Source organism: Nerophis ophidion, linkage group LG08 (assembly GCF_033978795.1).
Source record: "Nerophis ophidion isolate RoL-2023_Sa linkage group LG08, RoL_Noph_v1.0, whole genome shotgun sequence".
Taxonomy (NCBI): Eukaryota; Metazoa; Chordata; class Actinopteri; order Syngnathiformes; family Syngnathidae; genus Nerophis; species Nerophis ophidion.
The window spans coordinates 27,867,078-27,890,068 of record NC_084618.1 but is presented as its reverse complement, the minus strand read 5'-3'; the positions used below and the strand labels follow the sequence as shown (position 1 = coordinate 27,890,068).

Sequence of the window (22,991 nt, the reverse complement as noted above, 5' to 3'; positions counted from 1 at the left end):
ATTTGGTCAATCCATGACTGCAAGCTAATCGATGCTAACTTGCTATTTAGGCTAGCCCTGTGTACATATTGCATCATTATGCCTCGTATGTAGCTATATTTGAGGTCATTTAATTTCCTTTACTTATGTCCTCTGTGTATATAATTTATATTTGCATGTCTCATGACACATTATCTGTATGTAATATTGGCTGCATTTCTCATAGTTGTTTGTGTGCCATGTTGTTCCAGACCACAGCAAATATTACCCCGCTTGGAAAGATTATAATAAATCCATTAGAAGAAGACTGCCTGCCCTACCTATACTTTTGGCCATTAAAAGCCAGTAATTTTCGGAAGTTTTCTCGTCCTGTGAGAAGCCCTCATTTTACCAATGTTTTCCAATATTATATAAAACTTTTAAAGTCATTTTGATAACAGGCTAATATAAACACTTACATAATGTGTTGTCTTCTTATGTAAGACTTTTAAAGTCATTTTGGCCCTGTAATGAGGTGGCGACTTGTCCAAGGTGTACTCCGCTTTCCGCCCAAATGTACCTGAGATAGGAATCACCATCACACCGCAACCCCGAAAGGGACAATCAGTAGAAAATGGATGGATGGATCGAGCCATTTTGATAGTTGGCTAATATAAGTAATTTAGACACTTACATCATGGTTGTCTTCATTATAACACTTATATAAGACTTTTAGCGTAATTTTGATAGTAGGCTAATATAGCTAATATAGACACTTACATTATGTGTTGTCTTCATTATCACACTTATATAAGACTTTTAAAGTCATTTTGGCCCTGTGATGAGGTGGCGACTTGCCCAGGGTCCACTCCGCTTTCCTCCCAAATGTACCTGAGATAGGAATCAGCACCACACCGCGACCCCGAAAGGGACAAGCGGTAGAAAATGGATGAATGGATAGAGTCATTTTGATAGTAGGCTAATATAACTAATTTGGACTAATATAGACACTTACATCATGTGTTGTCTTCATTATAACACTTATATAAGACTTTTAAAGTGATTTTGATAGCAGGCTTTTATAGGTAATATAGACACTTACATCATTTTTTGTTTTTTTTATAACACTTGTATAAGACTTCTGAAGTCATTTTGATAGTAGGCTAATATAGACACTTTTACATCATGTGTTGCCTTCATCATAACACTTATATAAGAATTTTAATGTAATTTTGATAGTAGGCTAATATAGACACTTACATCATGTGTTGTCTTCATTATAACACTTACAGTATATAAGACTTTTAAAGTCATTTTGATAGTAGGCTATCATAGGTAATATAGACACTTAATTTGTTGCCTTTATTATAACACTTATATAAGACTTTAAAGCAATTTTGATAGTAGGCTAATATAGACACTTACATCATGTGTTGTCTTCATTATAACACTTATATAAGACTTTTAAAGTCATTTTGATAGTAGGCTAATATAGACACTTACATTATGTGTTGTCTTCATTATAGCACTTATATAAGACTTTTAAAGTCATTTTGATAGTAGGCTAATATAGACACTTACATCATGTGTTGCCTTCATTATAACACTTATACAAGACTTTTAGAGTCATTTTGATAGTAGGCTAATATAGCTAATATAGACACATCATGTGTTGTCTTCATTATAACACATATAAATAAATGGGTTGTACTTGTATAGCGCTTTTCTACCTTCAAGGTACTCAAAGCGCTTTGACACTACTTCCACATTTACCCATTCACACACACATTCACACACTGATGGAGGGAGCTGCCATGCAAGGCGCCCACCAGTACCCATCAGGAGCAAGGGTGAAGTGTCTTGCTCAGGACACAACGGACGTGACGAGGTTGGTACTAGGTGGGATTTGAACCAGTGACCCTCGGGTTGCGCACGGCCACTCTCCCACTGCGCCACGCGTCATATAAGTTTTTTAAAGTAATTTTGATAGTAGGCTAATATAGATACTTACATCATGTGTTGCTTTCATTATAACTCTTATATAAGACTTTTAGAGTAATTATGATAGTAGGCTAAATAGACACTTACATCATGTGTTGTCTTCATTATAACACTTATATAAGACTTTTAAAGTCATTTTGATAGTAGGCTAATATAGACACTTTTACATCATGTGTTGCTTTCATTATAACACTTATATAAGACTTTAAAGTAATTTTGATAGTAGGCTAATATAGACACTTACGTCATGTGTTGTCTTCATTATAACACTTATATAAGACTTTTAAAGTCATTTTGATGGTAGGCGAATTAAGTATTTTAGACACTTACGTCATGTGTTGCCTTCATTATAATACTTACGTATATAAGACTTTTAGAGTAATTTTGATAATAGGCTAATATAGCTAATATAGACACTTACATCATGTTTTGTCTTCATTATAACACTCATATAAGACTTTTAAAGTCATTTTGATTGTAGGCAAAGTAGACACTTACATCATGTGTTGCCTTCATTATAACACTTATATAAGGCTTTAAACAGACATTTTTTTTGGTGTTTTTTATCCAATGTGGCTCTTTCAACATTTTGAGTTGCCGACACCTGGGTTACGGAAAAGGTTAGCAGGTTAGCTCGCTGCTAAAGCTACATCGTGAAGACCAAGGTGAAAACATATAGCGCCCGCTATATGAGAGTGGATAAAAGTCCATTTAGCCCCACTTAGTTAAACGGAAGAACTTTTTAGCATTTTTTATCAGTCAAATGTCTCGGTTTCAGTGTCCTGGCTGTGTAGCGCGCAGTCAAGAAGTCTGGCAGACTTCCTGTAGGCGTCCATGTTGCTCGCTAGGCAAACACAATCAAGTCTGCAAATGCTCTGTGAAAATGTCGGTGAGTTTTTTTTTTCCGAGGAGTGGGGGGGACGGACGTTAGCAGATGCTCCCTCGTCGCCTCTCGCCGCCGACACCCACCTGTCATCTGCTCGCGTCACCTCTGATCCGCCGTCGAGGCCGTCCATCTGTCGGCGCCTCACGGCGGGAGCGTTTAATGAAGGCGGCGTTGACAAACGCCGCCCCGGTTTGTGTCCTTTTATTATTATTATTCCGCGTCTTTGCGTTAGCCTGCAAGTCAGCGTTTACGCATCACAGCTGCTGGAAGCTAACAGGAAAGTGATTTCCTTAGTTACGGCACTGAATCCCAATTAAAATTTAATTAGCGAGTACATTTGCTTATTAAGTCATAGCCAAGCTGAGCTTTCCCCCCCCCCCCCACGTCTAATTCTCTTGCGTTTATTTGGCACTCTTGCAGTTTTTATATTTATGAAATAGCCGCCGACTTGCTTGATTTGCATGCTGGGATAAGTCCGCACTGATAGCCTAAACCAGGGGTTCTTAAACATAGCCATTGTCAAAAATTCTCATCGGCGGTCCATATTCAGTTGTAGTACACTTGTCCACCACTTGTGGCAGTAATGATACTCTCAAACCAACAGAAGAAGTCCGGCGCAAAAGTCTTCGTTTATTTTTCTAATCAGCCTGACCTATTTATTTTAGCACAACATAACTGCATTTTTTAAAATCCCCTGAAGAGCAGGAAAACCTGCGAAACAGGGTTGTCGGGATGAAATAGCCTCTGTTTTTCCTGACCTTGATTTATTGATTGAGAAGTTTATCAACATCTTTTCATGTTTTGTGGTCATGTTTGGTTTTGGACTCATTGTGCACTCTTGTTTGTTTTGTCACCATGAAAACTCATTAGTTTCACCTGTTATGTGTTCACGACTCACGGCACCTGATTTGTTTGGACTCACGCACCTGTCAATCACTGCACCACTATTTAAGCCTGTAGTTGCCAGGCAGTCAGCCTGACACTTCTGATTGCTCACTTCTTGCCATAGTCTCATGTTTTTCACGTCACAGTAAGTGTAATTTTGTTTCATGTCCTTAGTCTAAGTGTTAGTTTTGTTCCTGCGTTAAGTTTGTTCCCCGCCTTGTGCGCGCCCTTGGTTTTTGTAGTACTTTTGAGAGTTAAAATTAAATTATGTTATTACCTTCACGTCGTGTCCGGTCCAGTTGCTTTGCACTTTCGGAACACAAACCTCACCAAAGTCCATGTCATGACACATCTTAAAGAATTGAATTCATGTCATACTTTAAAAAGGCAAATGGATGGCACACAAATCCAAAAGGCTTGTTTCCCTTGCGGTCCATTAAATTTGATACATTCAATAAGAAAATACATATAACCTGTAACATGTAAATAAAAAATTACGATCAAAAAAATTATAAATTATGTACATATACACAGTATACATGTCAGGTGATTTGAAAAACAATATATACAAACAATGGGGGGCGGGTGGGTGTATATACACTAAGTACATGACTATGTACATGACAATTGTTACGTCTGACCAGTCTTTTCTCTCAGAGAATTAATTTACTGGTCAATCCCAAGTTCTTTCAGATGACATATATGTTGAGCAAGAAGGAGCATCAAGACAGAATAGGAATATCATCAAGTTTTACTAAAGCTTTAGGAGACCAGTCCTTACAAATGCAGTAATACCAACATCCAGAAGCGGTCTGAAAGCCAAACGGAAAGAGACAACTTATTGAATACGAAAACAGCCCCCACCCTGCCCAGAAAGGAAAACAGCTTCATTGTTGTAAAACTGATAAGGTAAAAAGTGAGTATGCTATACTCCCACATTCCAACCCCTACAAAGTAAAGCACAGAGTCTACTTACGGATATGAGATACGAGCAAAAAGAGTACACATGCAGTGTTTCCCACAGGTCAGGCATCTATTTGTGGTGGTGTGGTCGCGGCGGGGGGATGGGTGGCAGCGGCGGCGGCAGCGATGACCGAGAAGAACGCGGAGTTGGAATATAATTACAACACTTTATGTACATATCTATATACATATTTATCTAATATTTACATGTTTATATAATATGTAACTACAAGCTCCATTCACAGACAGAGTCCCATTGCTTTTATGAGCGGTCGAGCATGTCAAAAGCCGGAAAAATATATAAATATATTTATATATTTTTATTTATTTGTGGCGGCCGTAGTTATTTCGTGGCGGGCCGCCACAAATAAATGAATGTGTGGGAAACCCTGACATGGGAAAATATTAGCTACTTTAATCATGACTATGAATAAAGAAAGAACTCTTAAAAATATATGCCTTCTCCACACTATGTACATGTTGACTCCAAGAGTGTGCAAGACAGAATGAGTAAATATATATACACTACAACCATATATATATATATATATATATATATATATATATATATATATATATATATATATATATATACATACACACACACTATAACCACATATAAACCTGCTTGATGCTTTGGAAAGTTGCTGGGGATCAATGTTGGTTCAGATCAGGTAGAGGTGGAGCTGAGTCATGACTTTATGGCAGTTTTAAAATTTAGTAGCGAAGTTCGAATTTTAAGGTCTGTTGGTAGTGCATTCCACTGTGTGGTGGCAAAATAGTAAAATGCATTTTTGGGGGGGGACGAGGTCTGAGGAACTCCCTTTCGTGTAGTACCTGTGAGCGTCACTTTCTCTGGTGAACTAGTTCGACGTGTACTTGGGGACAGTTTCTCTGAGTATTTTGAATACCAGGCATATTGAGATTTGGTGTACTCTTTCCTCAACTCTAAGCCAAAGCCGTCCCAATTTGGTAAAGTGGGCTTAATCTTGTCCCAAGTGGAGGAGTTCAAGTACCTCGGAGACTTGTTCACGAGACTCCGAGGTTTATATATATATATATATATATATATATACATGTGTGTATGTATGTATGTATATATATATATATATATATAAAATTAGTCATTTAACATAGGGACTCTGGTGTCTGTTGCCGTCATCTCCCCTTAGTAAAACGCAACAATATTGTCACAAGTCACACACTCCAGCGAGTACTCAGTGTACACAGTACACTTATCGAAATGTACTATGGGTTCTTTATCGCATTCCAACCTCCATCTTGGACAGCTTTCAGTCTTGCATGGTGTTTGACGGATTTGAGTGAATGCAAACACCAAAAGTTTCTTCTTCAGCATGACGGCGTCCACGGGCTGTTAGACCGTCCTACCGCCCACGTGGCCGTCCATCACGGCTAAATTGTGGCGGTCCGTCGAGAGACGGCGACGGAGTGTATGTAGCAAAAGCCATCGTGTCCCGGGTGCCATGAATGAATCATGTGAGTGGATGTCGCACGTCACATGATATCATGGCGGCGCGTGTGTGTTTGCAGTACGGGCGGCCATGTTTATTCAGCAAAGAAGTCACAGACACAGTTAAGTGCTCGCCGCCCGAGGTTAAAGTCGTTCACGTTGCTTCTCCGTGTCTCCGCTAATCTGTCGACTGGAGCCCGCCGCCATCTGCTTCCTGTTGCCTCCCGTTAGCTTCACCACATAGACACACGCGCACACACACACACACACACACGCACACACGCACACACACTCACTCACACACACACACACACACACATTGTCGTATGTTTAATTTTGGAGTGTTACGCAAAAATGCATGTTATACAAGTATAATAACAAATTATCAATTAATTTGACATTTTAAATCAAAATTATAAAGTGAAATAATTAAATGTAAAACAAATAGTTTCCTATTTTATCATAACAAAATAATAGTTAAATAATATATATTAAAATAATTATTTCAATTATACATATATATATTTTATTTTATAACTACAAAATGATAATTCAATATATTAAAATAAAATAATGAATTGAAGTAATTTGATCTATATGAATTACATATATAGATATATATATATATTTTTTTTTCGTAAAAAGATTTTAACCCCAAGCAACCAGAAGTAGCTTTTCTAACCTCTGACCTCTTTTGTAATTGTTTGTATTCATTATATCATTATTGTAATGCGGGAATCGAGAATCAAGTTGAATGGAGAATGGAGTTTGAATCGAATCATCACTCCAGAAATCGCAATCGAATCGTTTGGTGCCCAAAGATTCACACTCCTACTAATTTTTAACATGAGGAGGAAATATTGTTGTGTTACAAAGGTTTTTTGTGGTGTTGCTTCCTTATTTGTGAACAAAATATTTAATATTTTCAAGTATTTTAAAGTAAAATAATTATTAAAATAATAAGATGAATAAATTATAAATAAGTATTTTCTTATTTTAGGATGGCAAAATAATAATATATATTAAAATTAAATAATGAATTAAAATAATGATTTAAATTATACGTAAATATATTTTATTTTATTACTAAAAAATAATAATTCAATACATATTGAAATAAAATAATAAAGTCACTTGATATATAAAAATTATACATAAAGTATATGTACATATATTAACTTTTTTTTTTTTTTTTTGTAAAAAGAATCAGACTCCAAGCAACCAGAAAGAGCTTTTATAACCTGTAAACTCTTTTTTTTTTTTAAGTTCCATTATAGTAATTAGTTAATGCAGGAATTGAGGATCAAGTTGAATGGAGAATCGAATCGTCACCCCTTTGGTGCCCAAAGATTCACAGTCCTTGTAATTCCTAACATGAGGGACTTTTGAGGAGGAAATACTGTTGTGTTACAAATGTTTGTGTGGTGTTGCCTCCTTGTTTGTGAACAAAATATTAAAAATTGGGACCCATTGCTTCCCTGCTTGGCACTCAGCATCAAGGGTTGGAATTGGGTGTTAAATCACCATAAATGATTCCCGGTCGCGGCACCGCTGCTGCACACTGCTCCCCTCACCTCCCAGGGGGTGATCAAGGGTGATGGGTCAAATGCAGAGAATAATTTCGCCACACCTACTGTGTGTGTGACAATCATTGGTACTTTAACTTTAACTTTAAGTCCAGACTTAAGTCGGTTGTGACAGTGAGACGTGAAAGAGACTTTTAACCGTCCCGACAGCTCGGAAGCAGATCCACGGCGCAAGTGTCACAAGCGTCAGCACACGACTCGTTTGATGAAAAGGTCCGTTGGTGAGCGTCCTCTTGATGTCTACCCGTATTCTTTTTTCCACACCGTGCAGGCGCCCGGGGTGACGGCCAGCAGCATGGCCAGTCGGGGACGCTGCCGCACTTTGTGGAGGAGCCCGTGGACGCTTACATCATCAAGAGCAACCCCATCAAGCTGCGCTGTCAGGCCCGGCCCGCTCTGCAGATCTTCTTCAAGTGCAACGGCGAGTGGGTCCATCAGAGCCAGCACACGTCCAGGGAGCACACCGACTTGGTAACAGGTACCACCGAAGATCTTTTAACTGGTCTTTTCTGCGTTTTGTTCCTTACATATCACACGAACTAAATGCAACCACTTGATTTTGATCATTGTATACCAAATAGTCTTGAACAGGTTTGATCAACTTGTTCAAGACCCTGTTATGATTCATAATTAAAGGCCTACTGAAATTAGATTTTCTTATTCAATCAGGGATTGCAGGTCCATTCTATGTGTCATACTTGATCATTTCGCAATATTGCCATATTTTTGCTGAAAGGATTTAGTAGAGAACATCCACGATAAATTTCGCAACTTTCGGTGCTAAGAGAAAAGCCCTGCCTCTACCGGAAGTCACAGACGATGATGTCACATGTTGACGGCTCCTCACATATTCACATTGTTTTAATGGGAGCCTCCAACAAAAAGTGCTATTCGGACCGAGAAAACGACAATTTCCCCATTAATTTGAGTGAGGATGAAAGATTCGTGTTTGAGGATATTGATAGCGACGGACTGGAAAAAAACAAAACAAAACAAAACAAAAAACAAGTAAAAAAAAACAAAACGCGATTGCATTGGGACGGATTCTGGACTTTTTTAGACACATTTACTAGGATAATTCTGGGAAATCCCTTATCTTTCTATTGTGTTGCTAGTGTTTTACTGAGTTAAATAGTACCTGATAGTCGAAGGTGTACATCCACGGGTGTCTTGACGCGCAGTGTCTCAGGGGAGTCGACGGCAGCTTTATGGAAGGCACAAGCTCAGCTGATCTCCGGTAAGTGGCGACTTTTTACCACAATTTTCTCACCGAAACCTGCTGGTTGACATTTGGTCAGGATCCATGTTCGCTTTACTGCTCTGATCCATAGTAAAGTTTTACCTCCGGGAATTTTGAACAAGGAATCACCGTGTGTTTGCGTGGCTAAAAGCTAAAGCTTCCCAACTCCATCTTTCTACTGTGACTTCTCCAATATTAATTGAACAAATTGCAAAAGATTCAGCAACACAGATGTCCAAAAAACTGTGTAATTATGCCGTTAAAGCAGACGACTTTTAGCTGTGTGTGTGCGCAGCGCTCATACTTCCTAAAAACCCGTGACGTCTTGCTTATACGTCATCATTACACGACGTTTCGAAGACGAAACTCCCGGGAAATTTAAAATTGTAATTGAGTAAACTAAAAAGGCCGTATTGCCATGTGTTACAATGTTAATATTTCATCATTGATATATAAACTATCAGACTGCGTGGTGGGTAGTAGTGGGTTTCAGTAGGCCTTTAAGTATACGATGACATATTTTGGCCACTTAATATCTCATTTGTTGGCCCCTGTAACGAAAACCAGACAATATAGGGGTATTTTGTCTAAAATAAGGTTGGATATTGTTCGAAATGTATTGACACTGATGCCAATATTGATATTCCTTGCCGATATCAGTATCCATCGGTACTCCTTTCGGCACTATGTGTAAATGGTGTAAATAAATATTTTTTTTTAACACAATAAGTTGTACACCACCAACATCATGTAACATCTCACAGCAGGAAAGTCTGCTTTTTTAATTCCTAAACAAGTCCACTATGTTTGTTATGTCGTCACTTGTAAATACCACACAGAGCCGATTCATTACAATTACACCCAGCTGGAAATAATATTTATGTATGCAGCGTTTACCCCCAGAATATTTGTTAGTTTAGGTGGTGTCTTAACGACGGCGGACAGGCGGACGGAGAACGATATATATCAAAACAGTCCTAGTTGCCTGAGATGCTAAGTAAGTCATTATTTTGACTTAGTAAATATTGACTTACTAAATTGCATGTCTTTGGAAGTGGGAGGAAGCCGGAGTACCCGGAGGGAACCCACGCATTCACGGGGAGAACATGCAAACTCCACACAGAAAGATCCCGAGCCTGGATTTGAACCCAGGACTGCAGGACCTTTGTATTGTGAGGCAGACGCACTAACCCCTCTGCCACCGTGAAGCCAAGACATGCACCTGGGGATAGGTTGATTGGCAACACTAAATTGGCCCTAGTGTGTGAGTGTGAATGTTGTCTGTCTATCTGTGTTGGCCCTGCGATGAGGTGGCGACTTGTCCAGGGTGTACCCCGCCTTCCGCCCGATTGTAGCTGAGATAGGCGCGAGCGACCCCCGCGACCCCGAAAGGGAATAAGCGGTAGAAAATGGATGGATGGATGGACTTACTAAATTGTGACTTAGTAAATATTGACTTACTAAGACAAAATTATGACTAAGTCAAATTAATGACTTACTGTATATAAGAGTTTGCAATAAGCGTTGGAAAAAAAGAGTTAAAGGGGAACATTATCACAATTTCAAAAGGGTTAAAAACAATAAAAATCAGTTCTAGTTGTATTTTTTGAAGTTTTTTTCAAAATTTTACCGGTCCCGGAATATCCCTAAAAAAAGCTTTAAAGTAACTTATTTTCGCTCTCTCGAAGCCACTGTTCATTTCCCTGTGATGTCATACAGTGCTGCCAATGTAAACAAACAATGGCGAATAGCACAGCAAGATATAGCGACATTAGCTCGGATTCAGACTCGGAATTCAGCGACTTAAGTGATTCAACAGATTACGCATGTATTGAAACGGATGGTTGGAGTATGAAAGTATTGAAGAAGAAACTGAAGCGATTGGGCGAATAGCTATTGACGCTATTCATAGCCATAGCATGGCCGAATAGCTGCGTTAGCATCGCCGGTAAAATGTGCGGACCAAACACCCTCCGACAACACACCGACGAGGCATGATGTCTCCAAGGTTCCAAAAAATAGTCGAAAAAATGGAAAATAACAGAGCTTAAACGCGGTGTTTGTGATGTGTTTGAGAAAATGAAAATGGTGGCTTTCTTACCTAGGCAACGTCACGTACTGACGTCATCACTTCAAGAGGGCTAAACAGAAAGGCGTTTAATTCGCCAAAAATTCACCCATTTAGAGTTCAGAAATCGGTTAAAAAAATATATGGTCTTTTTTCTGCAACATCAAGGTATATATTGACGCATACATAGGTCTGGTGATAATGCTACCCTTTAAAAGTGGGGCCACATGGTGATATATATGCTCAAATCCATCCATTATTCCGCTTATCCGAGGTCGGGTCGCGGGGGCGGCAGCCTAAGCAGGGAAGCCCAGACTTCCCTCTCCCCAGCCACTTCGTCCAGCTCCTCCCGGGGGATCTCGAGGCGTTCCCAGGCCAGCCGGGAGACATCGTCTTCCTATCGTGTCCTGGGTCTTCCCCGTGACCTCCTACTGAACGGACGTGCCCGAAACACCTCCCTCGGGAGGCGTTCGGGTGGCATCCTGACCAGATGCCCGAACCACCTCATCTGGCTCTTCTCGATGTGGAGGAGCAGCGGCTTTACTTTGAGTTCCTCCCGGATGACAGATCATCTCACCCTATCTCTAAGGGAGAGGAAACTCATTTCAGCCGCTTGTACCCGTGATCTTATCCTTTCGGTCATGACCCAAAACTCATGACCATAGGTGAGGATGGGAACGTAGATCGACCGGTAAATTGAGAGCTTTGCCTTCCGGCTCAGGTCCTTCTTCACCACAACGGATCGATACAACATCCGCATTACTGAAGACGCCGCACCGATCCGCCTGTCGATCTCACGATCCACTCTTCCCTCACTCTTGAACAAGACTCCTAGGTACTTGAACTCCTCCACTTGCGGGAGGGTCTCCTCTCCAACCTGAAGATGGCACTCCACCCTTTTCCGGGAGAGAACCATGGACTCTGACTCGGAGGTGCTTATTCACATTCTGGTCGATGCTCAAATCATGCTCAAATCACCATGCTTAATTTGTGACAGCATTTGGGAAGCTGCTGATTGGCGGTTTCATGCGTTTTGAATACGCACTGCTGATTGACTGTTGCCGCTCTGCGTGTAACCAATCAGATGGGTGGGACAATGCTGGGTGCTGCAGAGACGTACTGACAGAGGCAGAGGCAGTACGAAGCCTAGCAGCTTTTTAAGACTTTAGTTTAGCACCAAAGGATGATATAAATACATTTAATAAAGTCAAATACAAATAAGGCAACCAGAGAAGTATCCTACACTTCTCTTTTGTAAAGTAAGTCTGAACAGCCGATGTAGGCATTTACATCAACTACTGTATTTTTCGGAGTATATGTCACACCGGCCAAAAATGCATAATAAAGAAGGAAAAAAACATATATACGTCGCACTGGAGTATAAGTCGCATTTTGGGGGGAAATTGATTTGATAAAATCCAACACCAAGAATAGAGATTTGAAAGGCAATTTAAAATAAATAAAGAATAGTGAACAACAGGCTGAATAAGTGTATGTTATATGACGCATAAATAACCAACTGCGAAGGTGCCTGGTATGTTAACGTAACATATTATGGTAAGAGTCATTCAAATAACTATAACTTATAGAACATGCTATACGTTTACCAAACAATCTCTCACATGTGTCTTATAAGCCCACGCCTCCCTTTTGTTGTGTGTCTCATTTATTCGTGCCTCTCTAGCATCCTGTCCATTGCTTCGTGTTTGAATACGTTGATTCTGAATTCCTTCGTTGATATTTAGAGTTTTCTTTTTCTCCTCCTCAGTAGGAGAAAAAGTTTTATAGCAAAAAGGGTGAGTTTTCCAGTTTTTTTTTTTTTGCAGTTCTTCCTTTTCCAACAAATTTTTGAGTGACATTTTTTTGAGGAAGAGAAAAGGAGAACAGAAAAAGATAGGACTCAGATGCAGAGTAGGGATTAATTCGGCAGGCTTTTATTTTGAAAGCTTCCTTCCACCTCCATAGTCAGGACAATTCAATATAGGCTACAACTAAACTCGTCGGCGAAAAAGGTTCCACAAAATGGAACAACCGAAAATCACTCCTAAAGGAAGAAAACATGAAAAAACCATTAACAAAATATACTTTGTTTATTATTATAAATTTATCATAAACAAAAAACGCTCCAACAGGAGGGAGATACGATGGCTATGAAACTTCTACACTGTCTGTAATCTTAAAAAAAGTTTACAAAAAAGGTCGCCACAGACTATAAAGGCGGAAGCGCGCAATTTTGAAGACTTAGGGAGATCCCAAATACAGATCAGCAGGTACCAGAAGGTAAGAAAAGTAGCTTTTTTGCATAATATTGCGAAACAAAACACCAGATATTATGTCTTACCTTATACACACACCATAATAATACTTGAATGTTGAAGCACACTTCATAGCTTACCAAAGTCGTACTGAAATATTTTGATAGATTTTTGAGCGCCTTGTGTAATGTTCTATATTTTCAAAGGAATATATAAAATGTTGGTGTTTTTTACTTGAGTCATATTGCAGTCTACACCTATCTCTTGTGTGTGACTGCCATTATATTGCATTCTACATGTATCTCTTAGGTTTGACAGCCATCTACTGGTCACACTTATCAGTACACCATGTACCAAATAAAATAGCTTCGAGTTTGGTAAGCAAAACCAGAATTATTCCTTACATTAGGAGCACCTGGTTATAAGGCGCACTGCCAATTTTTGAGGGAAAAAAAAGATTTTAAGTGCGCCTTATAGTCGGGAAAATACGGTATTTGTTTCCTTGTCGGACCTTTAAGAGTGACGGACACAGTGTTCCTGACAAGAAGCAACAACGGTTGAAATCCACATCAAGGAACTTGGTCATACATTTGTATGTAAATATTTTGCATAAAGATATTTAGTTTTTTTGTATTGCATTCTACATGTATCTCTTAGGTTTGACTGCCATCTACTGGTCACACTTATCAGTACACCATGTACCAAATAAAATTGCTTCGAGTTTGGTAAGCAAAACCAGAATTATTCCTTTCATTAGGAGCACCTGGTTATAAGGCGAACTGCCAGTTTTTGAGGTAAAAAAAAGATTTTAAGTGCGCCTTATAATCGGGAAAATACGGTATTTGTTTCCTGTCGGACCTTTAAGAGTGACGGACACAGTGTTCTAGACAAGAAGCAACAACGGTTGAAATCCATATCACGGAACTTGGTCACACACTTGTATGTAAATATTTTGAATGAAGATATTTAGTTTTTTTTTTATTGCATCCTACATGTATCTCTTAGGTTTGACTGCCATCTACTGGTCACACTTATCAGTACACCATGTACCAAATAAAATAGCTTCGAGTTTGGTAAGCAAAACCAGAATTATTCCTTTCATTAGGAGCACCTGGTTATAAGGCGCATTGCCAATTTTTGAGGGATTTTTTTTTTTTTTAAGTGCGCCTTATAGTCGGGAAAATACCGTATTTGTTTCCTGTCGGACCTTTAAGAGTGACCCACACAGTGTTCTAGACAAGAAGCAAGAACGGTTGAAATCCACATCACAGAACTTGGTCTCACATTTGTATGTAAATATTTTGCATGAAGATATTTATGTTATGATCCGCTGCCCGGATCATACATGTATTATGTTTTAGGTTTTGAGTCTTTTTATAATATGTTCCGTTAATGTTTGACTTAGTTCCTTGTTTATTCTGTCGCCATAGTTACGCAATAGTTTCACCTGTCCCTTGCTTTTGACGCGCACCTGTTTTCTGATTGCTGTCCTTAATTAAGCCTGCCTTTTCCGTTCATTCAGCCTCGTTTGTGTTCGCACAACAGTGACGACCTTAAATCCCGAACCTGTATTCCGGTTCGCTACCAGATAGCTTCCACGCTAAGTTTTTTTGTTATTCCTCTAGTTCACTTGCTAGCTCTTTTGGTTTTCCTTTTGTGCCTTTTGCAAGTTTTTCTTTTTCTTAGTCTGATTTATATTTTAAAATAAATCATTGTTTCTTACCTTCACGCTGTGTCCGAGACGACTGCATCAAGAGAAAACGAACCCGCATCACGATGCTTCGCAATCGTCACAATTTAGTTGTTTTGTCTTTTATATTCATGGTCGCATTGTTTTTTCAGTCTGAAAGTAACTCTGCCGATCAAACCTTGTTTAATACATGTAACGCTACATTTGACCAGTAGAGGGTGACAACGCTCCGCCTCAGGCTTAATTGTGATAAGTCGCATACAGTGTGTGCAATGTTTGGTGTGTGAATGTTGTGTAATTTCTATATGTGTAAACATTTGTGGTTTATTTGTGTGAATATATTAACACTAAACTTTCTATTTCATTTATTGTCATGTCCGTGTGTTCATGTTTCGTTTTTGTCATTTTCGGTTTTGTTTTTTGGACATTCAGTTCTTGTTCCTGCACTTCCTTGTTTGTCTTATTACCATAGCAACTCATTAGTTTTCACCTTGTCCTCATGTCACGCCCCTGTCCTCATATCTCACACCTGTTTGCACTCATCATAGCCATTATTTAAACCTGTAGTTGCCAGGTGGTCAGCCTGGCGATTTTACAGATACACATACCTCCTTCCTGCCATGCCATGCTGTTTATTCCCTCCTGTTCATGCCAAGTAAGTTTTTGGTTTTGTTATGTCACAGTTGTTGAGTTTTGTTTTTGTCTATAGTCATGCCATAGTGCTAGTTTTGTTTTCTAGTCAAGTTTTTTATCCGCCCTTGTGCGCGCCTTTTGTTTGCCTCTTTTGTTTGTAGTTTGTTAGTATAAATAAATATGTACCGTATTTTTCAGAGTATAAGTCACTCCGGAGTATAAGGCGCACCTGCCGAAAATGCATAATAAAGAAGGAAAAAAACATATGTAAGTCGCATTTTGGGGGGAAATTAATTTTATTAAACCCAACACCAAAAGTAGACATTTGAAAGGTAATTTAAAATAAATAAAGAATAGTGAACAACAGGCTGAATAAGTGTATGTTATATGACGCATAAATAACCAACTGAGAAGGTGCCTGGTATGTTAACGTAACATATTATGGTAAGAGTCATTCAAATAACTATAACATATAGAACATGCTATAAGTTTACCAAACAATCTGTCACTCCTAATCGATAAATCCGATGAAATCTTATACGTCTAGTCTCTTACGTGAATGAGCTAAATAATATTATTTGATATTTTACGGTAATGTGTTAATAATTTCACACATAAGTCGCTCCTGAGTATAAGTTGCACTACCGGCCAAACTATGAAAAAAATGGCGACTTATAGTCTGAAAAATACGGTACGTACATTCACGTCTCGCTCGTGTCAATTTTCCTTTGCATCGGAAAAACAATCCAAGTCATAGTCCAAGTCCTGACACTTATGTAAAATACACAATGTAAATTATATGTGTAAAACACACAAATTATAATGTCAGGTTCAAACACTGATGACATCTATTAAACAAGACCAAAAGCAAAGAATTAAACAGGGACATAATTAATTTTGGCTCAATTAATGAGAGACGCCTGGACACTGTACCCTTGTGCAGTGTCTCACCACGCTCTGACGAATGATTGTACGTCTCCTCGTTCATATGGAATTTCCCCGATTACACGGCAACAGCTGTTTCTAAGTTACGGGGGTCGTAAACAGCCATCGCCTTTGATTACAAACAGTTCATAGAAAAGGTCGCTTTGAGGGGAGTCTGGTCCTGCTTCCTCTTCGCTTTGTAGTTCTTGGGTCATGACAATATCTTTCTGCCGATTACAATACACGAAAGAAACATAACATCTTCATGTTGCTTCCCATCCTACACAGTGGAGTTTTACAAGCCCTCTGCTCGCCGGGAACTCATGGAAACACAACATTTTGTGATAACTCGGATACAATTATTCTAACATACAATAACAACGTTATACTTTTATTATGTTTATTTCATGTTCTGTGTCAGTCTCACCAACCTAAACTAAGGAAGACGTGTAAAGATATATAACTGAGGCCATGTGCACACAAACCGTTTCAAAAAGGGTTACATATTTGGGGTAACAATGATCTCTACCCACTTAAGTGGTAGTTTCAAAACTGTCTATGTCGACACAAACGCATACACACCTGCTGTCATGCACATTTCGTCCAATCAGAAGCCTGAAAAAAGCACGCATTGCACATGTAATGTTCATTTTGATAGACTCGACGTACACAATGACATGTACAGCATCTTTAAAACAAACCTGAACGTGCAGAGAGCCCTGGGAACATTATTATCTCCTTTTTTTTCCGCGTTGGAAGCGGGCGTGCACGCCTGCGCTGCTGAAACCCAACGCTCCTAGAACTATAACACGCTCAGCAACATGGTGATGTATTACATGTGCAGTGAAGTGTACATTAGTTCTGAAAATCAGCACGCACTAACGAGCCAAGGAAACCAATTTGCATGTTTGAGTGCCTTTAGAAAGCCGGCGGACGTGCGTGTGCCGCTGCAAAACTCTCGTGGAATTATAAAGCATTTAATCATGAATACAGTGATATAGTACATGTGCATTGAAATGTATATTCTATTTAACATTAGTACATATAAGGAGGACGCAACATTGTTTTTTCTTTTAGTTTTAGTTCGTGAAGTAGAAAGGGGTAAGGATTGAATAAGACTTGCTTCTTTCTACTCCTTTTCGGACGTGTTGTAAGGAGAGAAAAAAAAGAAAATATGTATACGCTGTAGAACTCTAGAAGTTGCCCTGTAGTGGGTTCTTTGGACCACCACCCACTGCCAGGACAGCCAGGAATTTCAGGGTATAACACTGTTTTATTTTCATAAAAGGTGCAAAGTGTAAGCTCAGCAGCACCTCCGACTCCGACTAACCCGTCTCATCACGGCTGCTGCTAATAAAGGCGACATGTGATTAGATAACAAGAAGGCCCACCTGGGCCATCTACGCACCTGTCGCTGCCTTCGAAGCGGGTCAACCCCCCCACCCCCACTTACACGTTCGAAATATAAACTTAACCTAACCTAACATCCCTGATCTACTGTAGATACACTATATTGCCAAAAGTATTTGGCCACCTGCCTTTACTCACATGTGAACTTAAAGTGCCATCTCATGGAATTGTCCTGGAGCATTCAAGCTTTTTTTAACTGGAACTAAGGGGCCAAGCCCAGTTCTGGAAAAAACAACCCAACACCATGATTCCTCCTCCACCAAATTTTACACTGGGCACAATGCTTGTTCTTGTTATCTAATCACCTGTCGCCTTTATTAGCAGCAGCCGTGATGAGACGAGTTAGTCGGAGTCGGAGGTGCTGCCGAGTGGACGCAGCCGACAAAAACACTTTGCAAATGTAGCGTTCTCCTGGCAACCTCCAAACCCAGACTGGTCCATCAGATTGCCAGATGGAAAAGCGTGATTCATCAGTCCAGAAAAGGCGTCTCCACTGCTCTAGAGTCCACTGGCGACGTGCTTTACACCACTTCCTCCCACGCTTTGCATTGGACTTGGTGATGTACGGCTTGGATATAGCCGCTCGGCTGTGGAAACAAGCTCTCTGCGTACTGTACGTGGGCTAATTAGAAGGTCACATGAAGTTTGGAGCTCTGTAGCAACTGACTGTGCAGAAAGTCTTTGCACTATGCGCTTCAGCATCCGCTGACCCCCTCTCTGGCAGTTTACGTGGCCTACCACTTGGTGGCTGAGTTGCTGTTGTTCCCAAACTTTTCACTTTTCTTATAATATAGTTGACTTTGGAATATTTAGGAGCGAAGAAATTTCACGACTGGATTTGTTGCACAGGTGGCATCCTATGACAGTCCCACGCTGGAAATCACTGAAAGCGGCCCTTTCTTTCACGTATGTTTGTAGAAACAGTCTCCATGCCTGAGTGCTTGATTTTATACACCGGGACACCTGATTCTCATCATTTCAATGGGTGGCCAAATAATTTTGGCAAAATACTGTATGTTCCAGATATGTTAATCCCATCTTTAAAAAGTCAGAAACTTGTTGTTTTTTTTATGTGTTTTAAAAAAAATGGTTTCAACCAAATCCATGCAATAATTAGTTTTTTAATGCCTGTAAACAGAACAAGTGTGTTTCAATCGGGGGTTGTGTTAGATGTAAATAATAAATATAAATAAAATACAATGATTTGCAAATCATTTTCAACCCATATTCAGTTGTATATGCCACAAAGACAAAATATTTGATGTTCAAACTGATTAATTTAATTTTTTTGTTAACTTTAACTTTATAATGTGATGCCAGCAACACGTGACAAAGACGTTGGGAAAGGTGGCAATAAATACTAATAAAGTTGAGGAATACTCATCAAACACTTATTTGGAACATCCCACAGGTGTGCAGGCTAATTGGGAACAGGTGGGTGCCATGATTGGGTATAAAAACAGCTTCCCAAAAAATGTTCAGTCTTTCACAAGAAAGGATGGGGCGAGGTACACCCCTTTGTCCACAACTGTGTGAGCAAATAGTCAAACAGTTTAAGAACAAAGTTTCTCAAAGTGCAATTGCAAGAAATTTAGGGATTTCAACATCTACGGTCCATAATATCATCAAAAGGTTCAGAGAATCTGGAGAAATCACTCCACGTAAGCGGCATGGCCGGAAACCAACATTAAATGACCGTGACCTTCCATCCCCTCAGACGGCACTGTGTCAAAAACCGACATCAATCTCTAAAGGATATCACCACATGGGCTCAGGAACACTTCAGAAAACCACTGTCACTAAATACAGTCCGTCGCTACATCTGTAAGTGCAAGTTAAAGCTCTACTATGCAAAGCGAAAGCCATTTATCAACAACATCCAGAAACGCCGCCGGCTTCTCTGGGCCCGAGATCATCTAAGATGATCACCATTAATGCTGAAAGGTACATACAGGTTTTGGAAACACAATATGCTGCCATCTAAGCGCCGTTTTTTTCATGAACGCCCCTGCTTATTTCAGCAAGACAATGCCAAACCACATTCAGCACGTGTTACAACAGCGTGGCTTCGTAAAAAAACAGTTTGGGTACTTTCCTCCCTTCGAAAATGTGTGGCGCATTATGAAGCGTAAAATATGACAGCCGGAGACCCCGGACTGTTGAACGACTGAAGCTCTACATAAAACAAGAATGGGAAAGAATTCCACTTTCAAAGCTTCAACAATTAGTTTCCTCAGTTCCCAAACGTTTATTGAGTGTTGTTCAAAGAAAAGGTGATGTAAGACAGTGGTGAACATGCCCTTTCCCAACTACTTTGGCACGTGTTGCAGCCATGAAATTCGAAGTTAATTATTATTGGCAAAAAAAAATAAAGTTTATGAGTTTGAACATCAAAAATGTTGTCTTTGTAGTGCATTCATTTTGATATGGGTTGAAAATGATTTGCAAATCATTGCATTCCGTTTGTATTTATATCTAACACAATTTCCCAACTCATATGGAAACGGGGTTTGTATTAAACAGACAAGAAGCAGGGAATTATGCAGAGACAGAGTTCAATTTAGCTCATGAGGAGAACGCATGGCGCTGCACACTTAGTCACAGTCTCGCCCTGCGCTCTAAGGTTCAGCTCCCGCGTCCCTCTTTTTATTCAAAGTTCCATAGTTAACATCACTGAGGCCGCATCTAAAAGTAGTGGTCACATATATCACGCAAAGCAGATCTAGGACGCACAGTACATGACGGACTGGGCTGGGTGTTTTGTGATCTCGCCTTGTCCCCGCTACGTATGCGTGTTGTCATCTTTTCTTCGTTGAGGTCCTTGAAGTCTTTGGCTGATAGCGGGCTAAAACAAAGATAAAATCTGTGGCTGAGGCCACCCCTGGGATAGATTAGAAAAAGTCTAACTTGAGCACAACTAAAGCAACAGACTTTAAGCATACTTAAGTTAGTGTGATAATATATACATAATTATTCTAACACATTGCCATGAGGTGGCTGCACACGCACCATTTTAAGTGTTCAGTTGGTTCTAAATTAGTTTTTGCCTCATCTTTACTTGAAACGTGGGTGAAAAATGGTGTTTCCTGGATGTGAAGACCTCATGAGTCCAAAACAGAAATCGACGATAAGGCTTTATCTGCTCACAGATGCTACCTGGTGGTTGTTTGAGCACACTGCAGCCTAGAATAAATAACCGACCTCACTATTAATACGTCAGTCACACGCAGGATTCTCACAGGAATAAGTCAAAAAAATCGACTGACTTTAAACTCGATGTGAACGCACTAGCAGTAAATGTAAACTGTTAGCTCTGGTTGCTAAGCAAGAATTCTGTTGATTTTGAAAGACAGCTCAACCAAGAAATGTCGGGAAGCCGCAGAGAAAAGTTGTCTCTGGACTCTCTTAATTATTTTCTCATCTCCAAGTCAGGATTTGTCGAATCCTGCTGCAGCGACGCTGTCCACGCCGCCTCCAGGAAAACTGTCATCATTCTTACCCCAACTCCAGCTTCTTCTTCTCACCGCCGCTCCCCATTCGTAATGACGATTTTTTTTTTTCGCCCCGTGTTTGCGGGGAGCTACCCCGTAATTAACGGCCAGCTAATTGGAGCTGAAAAGATTGCCCCCCGGCCTCCACGTGTCCGGCGCCGGAACACCAGAATCAGGCGCACGACGAGCTGCTGTAAGGACTTAATTGGAGAGTAGCGACGAAGCGCCAGAAACAAATTGTCCCCAAATTAATGTCAATTGATTTTCAAGACCTGGCCATGATGCCCGGGACACGCTCGGCTCCACCGGAAGCTTTTATTGAGCCGCAATTGTCCCAAATCAGCTGCTCTGTGAAGCTGATTGTTAGTCCTTAAAGGCTAAGCACACTGCATGATTGTGTAAGAGCGATAAATTGAAGTCATTTGATATAAAAAAAAATATATATAGATAAAATATATATATATATATATATATATATATATATATATATATATGTATATATATATATATACAGGACTGTCTCAGAAAATTAGAATATTGTGATAAAGTCCTTTATTTTCCGTAATGCAACTAAAAACATGAACATGTCATATCTTCTGGATTCATTACACATCAACTAAAATATATTGCAAGCCTTTTATTATTTTAATATTGCTGATTATGGCATACAGCTTAAGAAAACTCAAAAATCCTATCTCAAAAAATTAGACTATTTCCTCCGACCAAGTAAAAAAAAAAGATTTATAACAGCAAAACACAATCAAACATATGAAAATGACAATTAATGCAGGTAGGTATTTTTGATCATTTTCGGCATTTTTCACATTTTGGGCTGTTTTTTTCCTTTTTTTTTCCGGCTTCTCTGAGCGTCATTCCCGGGTGTATTTTTGACATTTTTCCTCATTTTAACTCTTCCTGGGACTTTTGGAACTCAAACCCGGGTAGGTATTTTTGACCTTTTTTGGTATTTTTCACATTTTGGGCAATTCTTGCCCTTTTCTTCCCGGCTTCCCTGTGCGTCATTCCTGGGTGTATATTTTGAAATGTTTCTCATTTTTCCTCTTCCCAGGACATATGGAACTCAAACTCAGGTAGCTATTTTTGATAATTTTGAGCCTTTTTCACATTTTGGCCTATTTTTACCTATTTTCTTTCCCGCTTCCCTTTTCCGACACCAAATTTATGTCTATTTTTTTTTTTTACACAGCTCACCATGTTTACATTTTTTTTACACAGTTTTTGCCCTTTTCGTCCTGGCTTCCATGTGCGTCATTCCTGGGTGTATTTTGGAGATTTTTCTCATTTTGGCTCTTCCCGGGACTAATGGAACTCAAACCCGGGTAAATATTTTTGATCATTTACGTCATTTAAAAAAAAAAAAAGTTTTACATTTCCGTCTTTTTTTGCCCTTTTCTTCCTCGCTTCCCTGTGCGTCATCCTATGTGTATTTTTGAAGTTTTTCTCATTTTGACTCTTCCTGAACCTTATGGAACTCAAACCAAGGTAGCTATTTTTAAAAATGTTAGGCCT

At 39.5% G+C, this 22,991-nt stretch overlaps 1 protein-coding gene across 4 annotated transcripts in view; it reads left to right on the top strand.

Moving 5' to 3' along the window:
- Nucleotides 1-22,991, top strand: part of LOC133557603 (netrin receptor UNC5D-like) — a 586,800-nt gene that overhangs the window by 391,720 nt on the left and 172,089 nt on the right. For all 4 annotated transcript variants that reach the window (XM_061908184.1, XM_061908185.1, XM_061908187.1 and 1 more), the window contains one exon: nt 8,022-8,228. In XM_061908184.1, the coding sequence (XP_061764168.1) occupies nt 8,022-8,228 (207 nt within the window). The remainder of the gene's footprint in view (nt 1-8,021; nt 8,229-22,991) is intronic.